The 15,715-nt window shown below is 26.8% G+C and overlaps 3 protein-coding genes across 6 annotated transcripts; 1 reads left to right on the top strand and 2 right to left on the bottom strand.

The window, feature by feature from the left end:
• Positions 1–318: 318 nt before the first annotated feature.
• On the top strand, positions 319–3,865 carry LOC117207790 (mitochondrial intermediate peptidase). 2 transcript variants are annotated; one of them, XM_033448357.1, is made up of 11 exons: positions 319–457; positions 773–1,015; positions 1,109–1,371; positions 1,471–1,657; positions 1,732–1,811; positions 1,896–2,084; positions 2,178–2,319; positions 2,397–2,735; positions 2,822–3,043; positions 3,128–3,358; positions 3,440–3,865. In XM_033448357.1, exons 2-11 carry the CDS (start codon positions 878–880, stop codon positions 3,731–3,733), a joined length of 2,085 nt encoding a protein of 694 aa, XP_033304248.1. In that variant the 5' UTR covers positions 319–457; positions 773–877; the 3' UTR covers positions 3,734–3,865. The 2 variants fall into 2 exon arrangements, with proteins under 2 accessions (XP_033304248.1, XP_033304247.1); XM_033448356.1 differs by having other exon boundaries at positions 354–477.
• Positions 3,866–6,164: 2,299 nt separating this feature from the next.
• On the bottom strand, positions 6,165–10,472 carry LOC117207789 (cullin-4B). 3 transcript variants are annotated; one of them, XM_033448352.1, is made up of 11 exons: positions 9,980–10,472; positions 8,805–9,168; positions 8,538–8,726; positions 8,305–8,451; positions 8,049–8,235; positions 7,788–7,980; positions 7,408–7,709; positions 7,071–7,301; positions 6,686–6,964; positions 6,452–6,604; positions 6,165–6,376 (listed from the first exon to the last, which is right to left on the bottom strand). In XM_033448352.1, the coding sequence occupies exons 1-11, from the start codon at positions 10,281–10,283 to the stop codon at positions 6,281–6,283; spliced, it is 2,445 nt and encodes an 814-aa protein (XP_033304243.1). In that variant the 5' UTR covers positions 10,284–10,472; the 3' UTR covers positions 6,165–6,280. The 3 variants fall into 3 exon arrangements, with proteins under 3 accessions (XP_033304243.1, XP_033304245.1, XP_033304246.1); XM_033448354.1 differs by having other exon boundaries at positions 9,540–10,122; XM_033448355.1 differs by having other exon boundaries at positions 9,727–10,122.
• Positions 10,473–11,214: 742 nt separating this feature from the next.
• On the bottom strand, positions 11,215–13,034 carry LOC117207769 (adenylate kinase). Its single transcript, XM_033448320.1, has 4 exons — positions 12,728–13,034; positions 12,407–12,643; positions 12,083–12,250; positions 11,215–12,001 (listed from the first exon to the last, which is right to left on the bottom strand). The coding sequence occupies exons 1-4, from the start codon at positions 12,842–12,844 to the stop codon at positions 11,765–11,767; spliced, it is 759 nt and encodes a 252-aa protein (XP_033304211.1). The 5' UTR covers positions 12,845–13,034; the 3' UTR covers positions 11,215–11,764.
• Between the last annotated feature and the right edge of the window lie 2,681 nt (positions 13,035–15,715).

Raw genomic sequence — 15,715 nt, 5'->3', positions numbered from 1 at the left:
GTGGACAGTCCTATTAAAAGTGATAGATTAGAGCGGGAAAAATAAAATCTTTATTTGAAAAGAGGAGTATATCATAATTTGTTTCAAGATCTGTTGAATCAACCGAATCGATTCTAAGAATATTTTAGATTGAATATAGAAACATTTTTTTATATTCTATGTGGGTGGAACTAAAGAAAAATTTAATAAATAATCGGGCAAAAAAATTAAATTGATTTGAATAACGTATACGGATAAATACGGATGACATTGGACGACCAATGGCGAGCAGTATAATGTACAACCATTGATTTTAACGCGTTTGATTCGTTGATGAACGAATATAAGCTACACTGGTTACTAGAGTATATTCGGACTTTCAGACTGACTCGGATAACTATAGTTCGGTATGATATAAATAACGTAACCGTGGTAGGGCTCTGGCTCTGATTGTAGCCTTAATTATAATAAAATCATCGTACGTATAACCTCTTGCATGTATGTTATTGTTCTTTAATAGAAATTTAATTGTAACCTTATCTTATTCTAAATTTTGAAAATATCTGTCATTTTATTAATACATACAAATAAAAACAAATCAAACTATCAAACTAATTACATATATGTAACATATAATAACTAAGGCATATATGTATATTCGTGAAACAAAGTTATAACGATTTTTTAATAATAATTCTTTTTATTTTTTTATATTTTTATATTTTTCTTTACATTAGCATACTGCTTTTTATTTTTTGGATAAACGTCCCAATTTCACGTTTTATCATTACAGCATGCCAACTGATTATTTGAATGTGTTTGAAGGTTTCAACTTTCATTATTTTTGAATGAACATTATAATTTCTACCAGTATAAGATATTTAGTAGATTATGAAAGATGATTCAAGTATTAAGAAAACAATTTTCAAGAAATTATAAAAGACACAGAAATGTTAATACATGGTCATCTCTAGCAACAGCATTCAATTCCATTAGTAAAGAAAAATATGGTTTTGATTTCTTAAAAAAGGAAACTGTGAGTAATTTTTATTTCTTATGATATCTATAGCTATTTTAAACAATATATTAAAAGTTTTAAAATTCTTCTGTATTGCTATTGTATATATAGGGACTATTTGGAATACCTGAGTTAAAGACATCAGAAGGATTTAATATTTTAAAAGACCAAGCAATATCTCAAACAGATGCACTTATAACAGAATCTATAAGTCAAAATAGAAAACGAAAAATGGTGGAAATTTTTGATGATATGTCTGATACGTTATGTAAAGTTGCAGATTTAGCAGAGTTCATTAGAGTTGCACATCCAGAAAAGCAGTTTGTTACAGCTGCAGAGAATACTTGTCTATTTGTTAGTGGTATTGTAGAGAAGTAATTACCTTTTTGTAAAAACTATATAATCAATCAATATTTATATTATTTTTAAACACTATCTTTAAATAATATGAAAATTACTTAAAAATTTGTCAGGTTAAATACTCATCGTGAATTGTATAATGCATTAAAACATGTTGTGTACAATGGAGATACTCAAGAAACATCTCTAGTGGATAAACATGTTGCAACATTATTCTTGTCTGATTTTGAATTATGTGCTATTCATTTACCAGAGTCTATAAGAGAAAAAGTTGTACAGTTGAATTATTATACGTTACAAGTATATATTATAATATTACATTGTATTACATTATGTTTGTCAACTTTTTATATGATTGTATTTTTTGAACATAGGTAGGCCAGAAATTTATGGCAGGTACTAGTAATCCAAGAGCAGTAGATGCTAATTTTGTTCCACTTAATGTAAGGCAATAGTAAGTATTGCAATTAAATAATTTTGAAAATAACAATGTATTTCTTTCATATGAGATTTGAATATTTTTTTAAATGTTTCACAGTTTCACACAGAAAGATAATAAAATACATGTTCAAGGACTTTATGTAGATTCTCCTAATAATCTTGTTAGAGAAACAGCATATCGTATATTTCTATATCCTGATGAAGAACAAGAATATCTTCTACAAGAACTTTTGAACTCCAGACACATTTTGGCTAAACTATGTGGTTTCCCATCCTATGCTCACCGGTAGTTTCAAACATTTGTTGATACAAATGAAATTAATTAAAACCAGCTAACATTAGCTATATTTATTATGTATTAAAAGTGAATAATTTATAGAGCTGTTAAAGGAAGTACTGTAGAAAGACCTGAAGTAATATATGAATTCCTTAATATTTTAAATAATAATCTAAAACTTAGAGCAATGCAAGATTTTAATGAGATGCAAAAGATGAAAGACGCTGAATCGCCTGTAAAACAGGTTTACCAAATTTATTAAATTATGAAAATAAATTACACTATCTTCTGTTTTTAAACATTTTTATTTTTCGTATGTAGAAAATAATGCCGTGGGATACAGCATATTTCACAACAAAAGCAAAAAGGACTTGGTTGAATATGTCCATTACTGAATTTGCTCCATATTTTTCACTTGGTGCTTGCATGGATGGTATTAATATATTAATACAAGCATTGTATGGCATTCGATTGGAGTATGTACCAGTTTTATGTGGTGAAGTTTGGGCAAGCAATGTACATAAAATTGCTGTAATAGACGAAAATGGAGAGGTTTTGGGTTATATATACTGTGATTTCTTTGAAAGAGAAGGGAAACCTAATCAAGATTGTCACTTTACCATTAGAGGTGGAAGGCAACTTCCAGATGGATCTTATCAAGTATAGCTTAAACAAATAAGAAATATATAAAATATAAAATATTAATTTAACAAAATTTTAATCACTATTCAAATATTTGATTTCAGAATCCGATAGTAGTATTAATGTTATCATTGCCAGTTCCAACATGGTCAAAACCATGTTTACTTACTCCTGCCTCTGTAGAAAATTTATTCCATGAAATGGGCCATGCATTACATTCTATGTTAGGTAGAACAAAATACCAACATGTAACTGGAACCAGATGCAGCACAGATTTTGCAGAGGTTCCAAGTGTTTTAATGGAATATTTTGCAAGTGATCCAAGAGTAAGTTATATTCTTGCAACTTAAATAATTATTAAATGAATTTTATTTTTTTGATCATATGACATGTATTATGATATCTATTAGGTTGTATCCACGTTTGCTAAACACTTCCAAACTTTGGAACAAATACCAATAACATTATTAGATAAATTATATGCCTCAAAGAACATATTTTGTGCTTCTGAATTACAAAATCAAATATATTATAGCATGTTAGATCAAGTTTATCACAGTGCCCCATTAGAAAAGCCATCAACCGAAATTTTAAAAGAAATACAGGGTAAATACTATGAGCTTCCTTATGTCGAAAATACAGTACGTATTTTTTGCCATTTTTAATTTCTATAATAAAAGAATCTTCATTTATTTGTTATAAATTGAAGATTTTATTTGCAGGCATGGCAATTAAGATTTTCTCATTTAGTTGGATATGGTGCGAAATATTACTCCTATTTAGTATCTCGAGCAATTGCTTCTTGGATATGGCAAACATACTTTCAAGCAGATCCCTTCAATCGAACGGCAGGCGATCGATATCGAAAGGAATGTTTAGTACATGGAGGTGGAAAACCGCCTTCTAAATTAGTATCTGACTTCTTGAATAAGGAAGCTAGTGCTAGTAACTTCGCAAAATCTTTGCTTTTCGAAATTGACATAAAAATGGAGCATGTAGAAAAATTAAGAGGATAAGAAGGCCGATCGAAAATAACATTTAGAAAGGTATCTTTTCAGAAAAATAAAATATTTATAAACTATTTTTATAAAAGTAAAATAAGATTTTGTAATAAAATGCTTATTAAGTATGATACATTTAAAATAAATATTTCGATCATAATTCTAAAAACATAAATAATTTTATAATATGATATGTTATCTTGTAAATAAAATGTAAATAATCAATGTATCATGCAAAAAACATAATTTGAGTTTTTTTCTTTTATTTTATTACAAGTATGGAATCTTACCCTATTTACAATCTTGATAAATCTACGTACGATTACACAAAAATAAGTTTTTCAACGTAATACAGAGGAAACGCAGTATAAGGTAGCTTATAAGAACATTCAATATTTATACAATTTATTGTTTAATATTGTTCAATTTCAAAACAATCGTTGACAATTTTGCTTTAAATAGTAAAAAAAGCCTTTTAGGATATTGTTAAAAAATATTGAATAAAATAAGAAAATTCTAATATAACAATAATAATTTTTTTTCTCTGTTTCTTAAAATGACTTCTGGTATGAGTTTACCATGTACTGCGTTTGAGATGATTTTAATTTATATTAAAACTCTCCATCAGGACTTCCATTAAAATTAGCTAAAGATTCATTAACATTCTTTTTCATGTTTATACAAAATTCCATTAATAAGCTATTTCGTAATTACATCGACGTAAAACGACTGAACAAGCCACTGGATGATTCAAATCTTATTGATAGTATTAATAATATTTCTTCTTCAATCGATCTCTACATTACGAAATTCTGTTTACTTTTTTTCTGGAAGTGTTTTCTTATATAATTCATGGAATATAATTAGATATTTGTATTCACAAAAAAGCACTGGACCTTTTTTTTTTACAATAATCTGTCTTCGTTTTCAGATTACACTAAAAGAGACAGTAAGAAATTCTGTATTCGATTTAATATATGTATAGTTATAGTAATTTCATTTATATTTTATCTTCCTAGAAATTTTATTTTGCACAGCATTTACATGAATTATAAATTATTTCTTTAACAAGCATTTGTGAAATAACCTTGTAATACAGAGTTACTAAAGAATAATAATAATTAATTTACATAACAATGAAGCTTATATTGAAAATCATATAAGTTATTAGGAGGACAGCATATATTTTTAAGTTTTTTGATATTCTTCATAGAGCATAGTTATAAAGTACAACACAGCATAGTATTGAAATATGTAAATTTTAAATAAAATTAAGAAATCGCATGTTTTTAATTAATTTGAACATTACACTATGTGTAAAGCAAGTTGGCAACTAGTCATAAATAATTTGTATCACATTAATTTTCAATTTTTATATAAAGATAGGAAACACATACATTTTTATAAACTTATATTTTTATCAAGCTACACTTAACTCAAAAGATATGTAAAAAGTAATTAACTATCATATTATTGTATTCTTGTCGAAATAGTTATCATAATTTTATGGTGAAAATTGTAAAGTTAGTGGCAGAGCATTTATTATTTTATAATAATATGAAACACTTTTTACTGCTTCCTTTTTATATTATTCAAAACAGGAAAAATTATCTATTGGTACAGAAAATTGTATTTAAAAATATCAATTCTAGTAATATGCACTTTATAAATAAAACATGTACTATGCTTGCAGAGTATTTCATATTATTATCAAATTTTTATTATAAATTTACACATACATATTGCTTTACTATTGTTTTGACAAAAATGGACATCATTTGTACAAATTATGCATTTTCCCCTTATTTATAAACTCTGTATTATAAGGTAATGTACAAAAATTTGTTATAGAAATTCATAATATTATGTTCTTAATAAGATTTCTTCAAACATTTTGGCGTTCATTTTTTCAATATGCACATACTGTAGTGTTTTATGTCTTTCTTTTCGACATTTCTAAAATTCTATAATGAAGTATTTTTTATTCAATACACGAACCTTTATTTTATAATGTATTTCCCACTTGTTTAAAATTATTTCAATGACCAGTACGTTCGACATTCCACAGTACATAATATCTTTCATTTGCTATAAATTACGCATTTTTATTCACTTTCGATCATCGTATTTTTAATTCTTAGAATATTCTTATTATGTTATTTTCTTAAATCCGTATGCTGTTAAAAATTGTTCTGCATATAAAACGGTTGATATATTTTTTAAATGCTGTATCAGTTAAGATATTTTGCACATGGTCCTTTTTTAGCGAAATCCAGAAACAAAAGAAGAATAACAATGGTAAAGCACTAGTTGAAAGAGGATCTTAATTGTCCAGTATTCATTACGCACTATAAAACCAAATTAATAGAGTCCACTCTAAATTTTTTTATCAACTGACCACATGATGCAACATTGTACCAACATTCAATCAGTTTTAAGTTTTCCATTTTTTCCTTATTTAATATGTCACATTCACAATAGGCAAACACCAAAACAAATTGGTTTTTTGCTATGAAACACAGTGACCACCCAGCCTAAAATGACTTTGGCATTTGGTTCAGGTTATGCAACGTAATTGTACTCGTTTGCATTATCTTTATCTCGTTCCATGTAATCCCTATCTATGAGAGATTCAATTCTTTTCTTCAAATCTGCAGGCTGAAAATAATTTTCACACATAATTAAACGTACACAGATATTTAGAATATATCATTTTATGAGTTAATGACATACCTTTACAGGAAACTTGAGCTGATTGTACAGTTCACTAATCAACAGATTGTGCGAAAGTGTTTTTCTCATTTTCATAATTCTAACAATAGCTGCATCTATCTGATATTGTCTATCTTGATAGACTCTTTCCTCTGTAGCTTTTTGTTCCTCGTTCTGAAGAAGGATAAATAAGTAAGCAATATATTGTTGAAATTTACATTACACGAAAAAAGTAATTAAAGAACTATTCTATACCGTTTCTTTCATTTGTATTTGATTTATTTTAATCCTGAATAATTTATTTGTAAAGTCTGCGTTAAAAACAAATCTATCATTATCTGCAACATCTCTTCCTCTTGGATTTTTTTGTAACACTCTGGCTTTGCCACAAGCTAAGGATTGTAGAGTTCTCCTAAGTTCACCATCTTCTATATTTGTTGCTGCTTTTATATCTTCCAAAGACAAGTTATCAGCATCATTAAATAAGATTAACACCAATGCTTGAAACAAAGAAACTTGGAGTTCCTTATTACCCTGTTTTGACATTTAAGCAAAATGTTTTTATGGAATATATATTATTTAATATATACTATTTAATGTGACTATGTAATAAACATTTATTACAATACATAAACAATACCTGATTAAACCAAGCTTTTAATACACAATGCCCCAAAGTAGGTTGCCATTGTAATTTTCTACCGCTATGTTTTCCCAAATAGAATTTATTAAATACATCTTGATACTGAACCATTTCTGGGGGTAATGTTACTTCCATTACAGGATATGTTGGCCAATAACCCATTGTAAGTATTGAAACAGTTAAATCCAAATTACTAGCAGATAATTCGCTTTGCAAATTTCCTGCATACTAATCCACAATATAAAATTGTACAATTAATTAATAAATACGTAATACATACTCAATATGCATTTTAAGTTGACAATATATAACTGAATATAAATATAATACTTACCTGTTTAAAAGCAATATTAATATCTTTACTAAGTTCCATATCTTTAAACATCCCTTCCAATTTACTGGTAAAGCCACCACCACATTCTTGTTTCAATTTAGATAACATGGATTTTTCAGCATCAACAGAAGCTGATTTACCAACTAACAAACGTTTGGCCAAATCTTTTTTATAGAATGCCTCGAATACATCTTTTCCATGTATAAATCTGAACAATACCATGATTTTATCTAATAATCTTTCTAATTCTTCTTCTGTCGCTTCTTTATTACCCGCCCTTAACTTGCAATCAACAAATTTCGCTGTAGGTAGAGATAAATTAATTAACGATAGATAACACAAACAATAAATACTATTGTTTCATTAAGGAGGCTATATACCTATTAATTCAGCAGGTTTGTTCGCACGTTGATTAATAAAGGCTTCAAAAGCTTCTTTTAAACTATTTGCAAATTTTTCATTCTTATGAAAACATGTATTAACTATATTGTCCATTTTATCTTTGAAATCTAAGAGTTCCTGAACCATAGTTTTATCTTTCTCTGGATCTATAACTATGGTTTTACCTTTTTTCTGTGAACAAAAACAAAAAGTGTATCTCTCAATTTTCATAGAGTAACATTTAAAAATTCGTAAAATACCTTAATATAAGAATTAAAATTTAGACAAAGTTCTACAAGGCCGTTTTTCACTCGACTATATAAATTATAAAGTAAAGATAAATCATTAATTCTATTTTCATCCAGCAAACCACTTAATCCTTTTTGTAAAATGCTAGTAATATGTTCAGATAATAACTGCTTTTCCACTGTGTGTATCAAAGACCACCTATAACAAATGAACAATGACATCATAGTTACAATATCAAATATCAATATATTAAAAGTAAATACTTACTTTGTAGATGCATCGAGGTAATGTAACAAACGTTCGTTTTCCTCTTGAAGCCGTTTGTCTACGTGTGCTAAGTACTCAGGAACATCGTGTTCATTCATCAGTCGTTGACCTTCAGCAGCATATAGTCTTTCAGTAGCAACCAAAAATCTATAAAAATCAAAATATAATCAATAATGAAAAATATAGCGTACATATTATTTCAATTTGTGTTGATATTAAACAGAAATTCATACTTAGTTTCAAAGGCATCTTGGTAGATTTGTAGATCTGATAGCATTCTTAATAAAGACTTAAGAAGTGTTCTATCCACTGTATCACCTTGACGCTCTTTTTCAATAAGCATAAGTAATCCTTCCACTGTACGTGTTTGAACTAAGTTATTCAGAACAATATACACTCTAAACAAATGTAAACCCATATCCCTAAAACAGAAATATTAGGTAATGTGCATAAAGAATGTTTCTAATCATTTTTAATATTCAAAAAATTTGTAAACATACCAAATAGATAAAATACTTGGATTTTGTAATACATATGTTCTATCCAAATATAGAAAAATACTTCTAATCATAATCATTTGTCTGCAATGTGATTGCCAACATTCATTCATTTTTTTTAAGAATATATGCCTGTCCATTGATTCTGCTAAAAACTGTTCTATATTTGCTTGTACATGAGCTTCTGTTAACCTTGTTAACTTTGTATATAATGTAGATGCCATCTTATGATTACACATATTTTCAACTGCCTGATAAAGCTCTTCTAATGAATAACGAATACTTTTGCTGGTCTGGATTGCAATTACAGCTTCTTGCAACTTCTCCCATGTTTGCTCTTGGTAATTTTCAGGCAATTTTGGTTTATCTACAATGTACAAATAAAATGTACAATTTTTAATGTATCTTTATATACAAATATTGTTCTTAAAAATGTTGTTATATATACAATGTATATAAATAATTTATATACATATATACATTACTAATATACAATAATTCATATATATATAATTTTCTTTGATAAAATTTAATGAAATTCTGTAATAAAATTAACATGTATGTTACAAATCTTATATCCAGTTAATCACACATATAGTGAAATTAATACAGTACAAATGTTTAATTATTAATTTAATATATTTTTATAAATATCACACACTGATCTTCCTTAGAAATAATTTATTTTAAAGGAAGAAAAAATAAAAAAGCCGAGAAATAAAATAAGATTATAATTACATTCTGATATTTCACTACTTTGTCATTGTTCAAATATTCTGTTCATAATTGTTTCTAATTAGTCATCTACAATAATCTATAAAATTAAAGACGCAAATGTATGAGATGATATTTTTAATTAATTACACAACCATTGGTAATCTGAAACTTCTAGTAAAAGCATAAAAAAACAAATAACGCGCCTTACAAACGTTTATCCATTTCGGTTTTTCATGATGTCAAGTTAGGTTATGTCAGTTTAGTTTTATTAATCGCATTTATGACTAATTTGGTCTCGGCTACGTAACGTGGGCTGAAAGAGTGTCACAAAAGTACTAATGTCGTATTAAAAATAATGTCGCAATTCACGAAGGCATATTGCCAACCATAAATTACACCACGAATCTTCACGAATGGTAGCAGCTGATTTTGAGGTTAGGATGTCCCATGGTCTTGCTTACTTTTGAAGTTTTTGATGACGAGCTTTCTAGCTGTACCAGGTTTCGCGCTTGCCAAACTTGGTGAAATCTTGTTGACGCCGTTTGGATTCCCAACGGTTAAAGCCGAGAAATTGGCCCTTTTTTGAGTATCAGTTGTGGTTGCAGCCGTATCCGTCATGTTTTCAATCTCGTTGATCTCCGTGACCGCAACGGCGGACAGCTTGCTGCGTTTTGCAGCACCAAAGTTTAACACCGCTGCGTGATCAGCGGCCGTCCTCTTCACCTGTGCTGTGGCTAGAACCTGAGTCCCCCCGAGCCTAGACATATGCGTGCATCACTCGGCCACCGGCCCTCAGCACACGGAAAACACAGTTTTCCACTGAGAAACTGAAAGAATTCTCCCTCTCCGTTCTACCTCTCTATCCCTCTGTTCGACAAGCGGAAAAACTTATTTATCCCGTCCCAAACCCTGCTTCTGACGAAACTCACGAACAATTGGCAATCTGTGCACATGCGCGATACATTTACGCGGCGCTCTCCATTCGCTTACCGCGCATTTTTAACCGTTACAATTTCCTTTATACTTTTTCATATACATTTTATTGTATAAAGTTACATTTTACATTTTTTTCGAAAGAAATCACATCAAATACTTCAGTATATTAGAAATTTTATTCTATATTCAGATATACATTCATTTCTTAAGGTGGGAATAGTGTACTAATATATATTTGAGTTACTTTGAATTATATGGAAAATAGGCTTTCAAAATATACATTGCATCTGATTTTATAGCCATCTTGGAAAGTTACCCATATCTAATTGTAAGAATACATAGGCGTCTTTATGTTTCCAGTGTATTAATAATGTATTTTAAAATTTGTTACTTTCTGTTGATATATTTTTTTATTTAAATAAAATGCCTCTACTCAAAATATATAAAAACATTTGTGCATACAAAATTTATACGCATAATTTTATATATATATATATATATATTTATATTATATATATATATATATATATAAATAAATGAATCACTTCGTTAAAACTGTTTAATATTTTAAAATGCAGTGTTTTTTTTATCATTCATGTTAACAAATCATGTTCTTATTAAAATCTTACATAAGAAATCACATTGAAGTAAATTTCTTTAAAAATTTTGTGTTATTTATATTTACATCACTTATATTTAAATATCTTAATTATTGGATAGATCTTTTCTCTTGTACTAAAAAAAGTTCCAAAACATAATCTTCGATTATAAAAAGTCTAAGGAATGATATATATATTTTATGCAGAGAATGTTACAAGTCTTACGAAATATATGTCTCAAAGAAATACAGTAAAAAGAAATGAAAATATACTCTATAACAGTATTTAAGTAAGTAAATCATGTCTTCCATTATATATACATACGTTATTCTCTTATGCATTTAAATGGTTTTACATATCAAAGTATTATATCAAACTTGTTCTATTATTAAAATGTGTGCATTTGACTTATTAGCTTGTAATAGTTCTTTTTAAAACATATACATTATTTGCAATTTAACCAATGCAGTATGCACTTTTATTTTCTCTTCTTTTGTTTAATGTTTCATTTAATGTACTCTATATTAGTTGTTCAAAAAATACACACTGTACTGACTATAAGTAGCGTAAATTATTTTTAAATGGGAAATCATATACCTAGATTACTAACTTCAGTTAAAAGTCATTTTGATACTAAAGCTTTTTTCAATTAACTACATATTGCCTTTAGTTTACAAGAGAAAAACGAGGTATATTTCTTTATTCAACATTTTAAAAGAGCCAACTGAAGAAACCTTTTTTTTTCTCTTCTTTAGTTGTTTTTAGGAAAATGTGGTCAATGTCTTTAAAAACGTTTTTAGGAGATTGAGCTGCATTAACATAATAATGAACCCCTTGTAAAGTATAATAATCAATCAAAGGTTGAGTTTGTGAATGATATGTTGCTAATCGTTTCTTCAATGTTTCTGCATTATCATCAGATCTTTTAATTAATGGCTCTCCAGTAATCTATTAACAAAATATTGTTTAATATATTTTTTAATTTCATATGTAAGTTGTAATTTAATAAAAATAATCATTATTAGTTACATCATCTTTCATATGTTCTTTAGGAGGAGAAAATTCTTCATGGTATGATCTGCCACTTGCAGGATGTATTAAACGACCTGTGATTCTCTTTATCAACAAATTATCATCAATTCCAAATTCTACCACAGCATCTAACTTGGTTTGTCTCTTCTTTAACATTTCATCAAGCTGTTGTAATAGAAAAGAAATGAATTTTAATAAAAAATATCAAAATCTTACCTCAATGTCATTTCAAGGTTATCGATAATCTTCTCAAGTTGAACAAAAACAAATTGTTATTAACTTCAGTCCATTAAGATATCACTATGAAGATATCAAGCTTACTTTTTCAGCTTGTGGTACACTTCTAGGAAAACCATCCAACAAAAAACCACGTTTACATTCAGGTTTATCTAGATTACTATCAATCATATTAACTACAAGATCATCACTGACTAATTTACCATCATCTATTACTTTTTTAATTTCTGTTCCAATAGCGGATCCAGAATTAATTTCTGCTCGAAGCATGTCACCTGTAGATAGATGACATACACAGTATCGTTCTTTCAATAGCGGTGCCTAAAATACAATCAGTATTCGATTAAACAATTAAATGTTTTAAAACTATTACATCCAAATTTGCGTAAAAAGAATTAATTTCACCTGTGTACCCTTACCGCAACCAGGTGGTCCTAATAAAACTGCATTAATTCCTCTACTCGGTACATCTTTTGAAACTTCTGAAATTTCCTTTGGCACTGCTTCTGCACGCGGAGCCATTTTTTTGTTATCGCTAACTTTTTTAGTAAAATTGTCAGAAATTTACGAAAACAATTATATTAAAGATTACTATCAAGAATATAAATCACTGTTATACACAACGTGTCCAACAAATATGCACCATAAATTCCTCTGATTCTTCCAAAAGAATGTAGCGCAATGATTCGTCCTTTGTACTATGTATATACATACAACACTTACCTCATCTATCGTTCTAAATTCAAATTAATATCGATTTAAATCAAATTAAATCGATTGTACAAATTTAAATTTAAATTTCGATTTCAAACATTCTAAAATTAATTTTAATCGTGTTCATTAACGGATAGAGAGTCTTAATAATCCCTACAACATTTACTAAAGAATATGAATCTGAAAAAATATAAGATAGTATTTTATACACATAGCCATATTCAAAGTATGTATATTTATACATTTCTATCGTAAAATTAGAAAATAAAGCTATAGGTTTAATAAACTTAAGTATAGACTTACGTGGATAAATTATTTTTGGAATTCATATATGTTTTTATCTTATTATATTATTTTAATAAACACACAGACAATACATTAAACAAAATACAATATTAAATACACTAGTTTTAACCTAGTCTCGAATTTTAAATACTTATTACAAACTATGACTTTTATGGCTGTTAATTTAAACATAATATCATTATTATCATTATTATTATTATCATTATTATTACAATTAATATTGATTGAACTAATATTAATTGATCAGAACTTCATTGTTTCAACAAAAAACTGTTACCTAAATTCTTTTTTACTAAAATTTTTGTATGGCAAGCTTATTCTTCAATGCTTAATTATATTATACATTGATGAAATATTAATATTTAAGTTAATCTCGCGTAAAAATAAATTATATTAAAATTACCTGAAAGGAACAACAAAAAGAACCCTTTATTAGAAGCTTATAGACAATATTTCAATCAGGATTGATATTTCTTTTTTGAATTAAATTAGATCTCAATTTTGTAAACAAAACTAACATCTCTAATAATATTCCTAATAATTATAGCCTATTTCTATTAATATATTGTATAGAATAAACATTTTCCTTTCTGTAAAATCATCCAGTTTTCTTTTCTAAAAAAAAATACAATAATAACATTGCTTTATTTGTTTCAAAAATTATTATTACATCCACATGCATTCATAATAGAACCATTCCACATTCCACATATAATTATTGTCTATGTATTAATGTAATATTATCTACAAAAATTCTGATAACTTAAATATTTGTTTGTTTTCTATATTAAGTACATATTGGAACACAAAAATCCAATAAAAAAACATACAAAAAATTAAAATTTGGTTATTTTTTGCAAGCAGAATAATTAATCAGATTTAAAATCATTTCCGTAACTATTTACCACATTCAAATTTTATTATCACAATGTTGCTATATCTGAATATACATAAAATCTTACGTTTTTTTAAAATGCAAAAGAAGTAAATCAAAGGTTAAATATCAAATAAAATAATTTAATTGATGAATTATTGAATCCTATAACTAGTTAATATTAGGACGGCGTAAAGGTGGGTGAGAATGATAAATAATAAACTAAAAATTAATAGTTAACGATTATAAATTAATAATGTTTTCATTGCCTTGCTATCCCAAGAAAAGACGCACAATTTTCTTTGGTCTAAAATCAACATTTTCTATTAATAAAACATTAACAATGTAGCTATTAATCTTATTTCCAAATTATTTAAATATCATATTTATTATGATATCCATATATTATAACACGAATTTATTTCAATAATAGCCATACTACTAAAATAAATTATTTGTACTCAATATATATATATCTATATATCTTATAATCACAATAGAATTTTGTTATATATAAATAACATATAAATTATAGTTAATTAACATTTTCCAAGCAATGTAAATCATGATCCCAATCATAAAAAGAATGTAATAATTGCACATTTAACTATAAAAGAAAGATATTAATTCATAACAATTTCTTATTTAGTTCTTCTATATCCATATAAATTTTCAGTACAAATTATATTATACCTATTCCATTATCATTAAATATTTAAGAAATTGATGAATTATCAATCCTGCAAAAATTGGAATTGCTTTTTTACTGGAATATTCTTCTAAAGTTTATTACAGTATTATATTATATATTGCACAATGCTTGGTGTTAATTTTCATGCTCTTGAGAACTTATGTATATATTACTTAATAATCTATAATCGTTCATTTCTTTTTCATTAAATATTTTAAATAAGATATTTTTTACGTACTAAAATAGTACTAATATCAAGCTGTTTGGTCACAAAGACTTATTAACAGTATATTCTCTATTTTACCTATACTAATGTTTCAACAAAGTACTTCTGCTAAATTCTTATAATTCAATCGCAGAAGCATTAAATAAATACTCGTACACTCGTTATAATTTTAAAGACTTCATAATCACTCTTGAATAATTTGCAAATATTCTAAATTCGTTTTTTAGTTTCGAAAACTATGTTCTATTAAATTATTTGTGAAAATAAATAAACTATATCAATGATAATATAATACTATTATAATAAATATGTAAATAATAATTTTATTACATAATTTTACTGAAAAATATTTTATAAATATAACACAGATATATTTGATTTCTTTTTGTAACTGTACACAAGCTTTGTTATTTAAAAAATGTTACGAGCGTTGCTAATAGATTACAAAAAATAAAAATATTCCAAATCTAATATGAACTTTGGAATATTTGCATATAGTTAAATATTATACAGGTCACAAGTATAGATAAATTTCATAAATTGTAATTTTATATAACTTTTATGGAAGTAGTAACTGTGTGA

Source organism: Bombus bifarius, unplaced genomic scaffold (assembly GCF_011952205.1).
Source record: "Bombus bifarius isolate JDL3187 unplaced genomic scaffold, Bbif_JDL3187 scf7180000008046, whole genome shotgun sequence".
NCBI classification, from domain to species: Eukaryota; Metazoa; Arthropoda; class Insecta; order Hymenoptera; family Apidae; genus Bombus; species Bombus bifarius.
The sequence above is the reverse complement of the archived record's forward strand: the minus strand, read 5'-3'. Positions and strand labels throughout refer to the sequence as shown.

Coding starts and splice junctions, on each gene's coding strand:
- LOC117207769 (XM_033448320.1), bottom strand. CDS start 12,844: ATGGCTCCGCGTGCAGAAGCAGTGCCAAAGGAAATTTCAGAAGTTTCA. Junction 12,251..12,406: donor GTGTACCACAAGCTGAAAAA/GTAAGCTTGATA, acceptor CTATTACAACAG/CTTGATGAAATGTTAAAGAA. Junction 12,002..12,082: donor AAGAACATATGAAAGATGAT/GTAACTAATAAT, acceptor TTTTGTTAATAG/ATTACTGGAGAGCCATTAAT.
- LOC117207789 (XM_033448352.1), bottom strand. CDS start 10,283: ATGTCTAGGCTCGGGGGGACTCAGGTTCTAGCCACAGCACAGGTGAAG. Junction 8,452..8,537: donor CAAGATGCCTTTGAAACTAA/GTATGAATTTCT, acceptor TGATTTTTATAG/ATTTTTGGTTGCTACTGAAA. Junction 7,981..8,048: donor ATTTTAATTCTTATATTAAG/GTATTTTACGAA, acceptor TTTTGTTCACAG/AAAAAAGGTAAAACCATAGT.
- LOC117207790 (XM_033448357.1), top strand. CDS start 878: ATGATTCAAGTATTAAGAAAACAATTTTCAAGAAATTATAAAAGACAC. Junction 1,016..1,108: donor ATTTCTTAAAAAAGGAAACT/GTGAGTAATTTT, acceptor TTGTATATATAG/GGACTATTTGGAATACCTGA. Junction 2,320..2,396: donor CTGAATCGCCTGTAAAACAG/GTTTACCAAATT, acceptor TTTCGTATGTAG/AAAATAATGCCGTGGGATAC.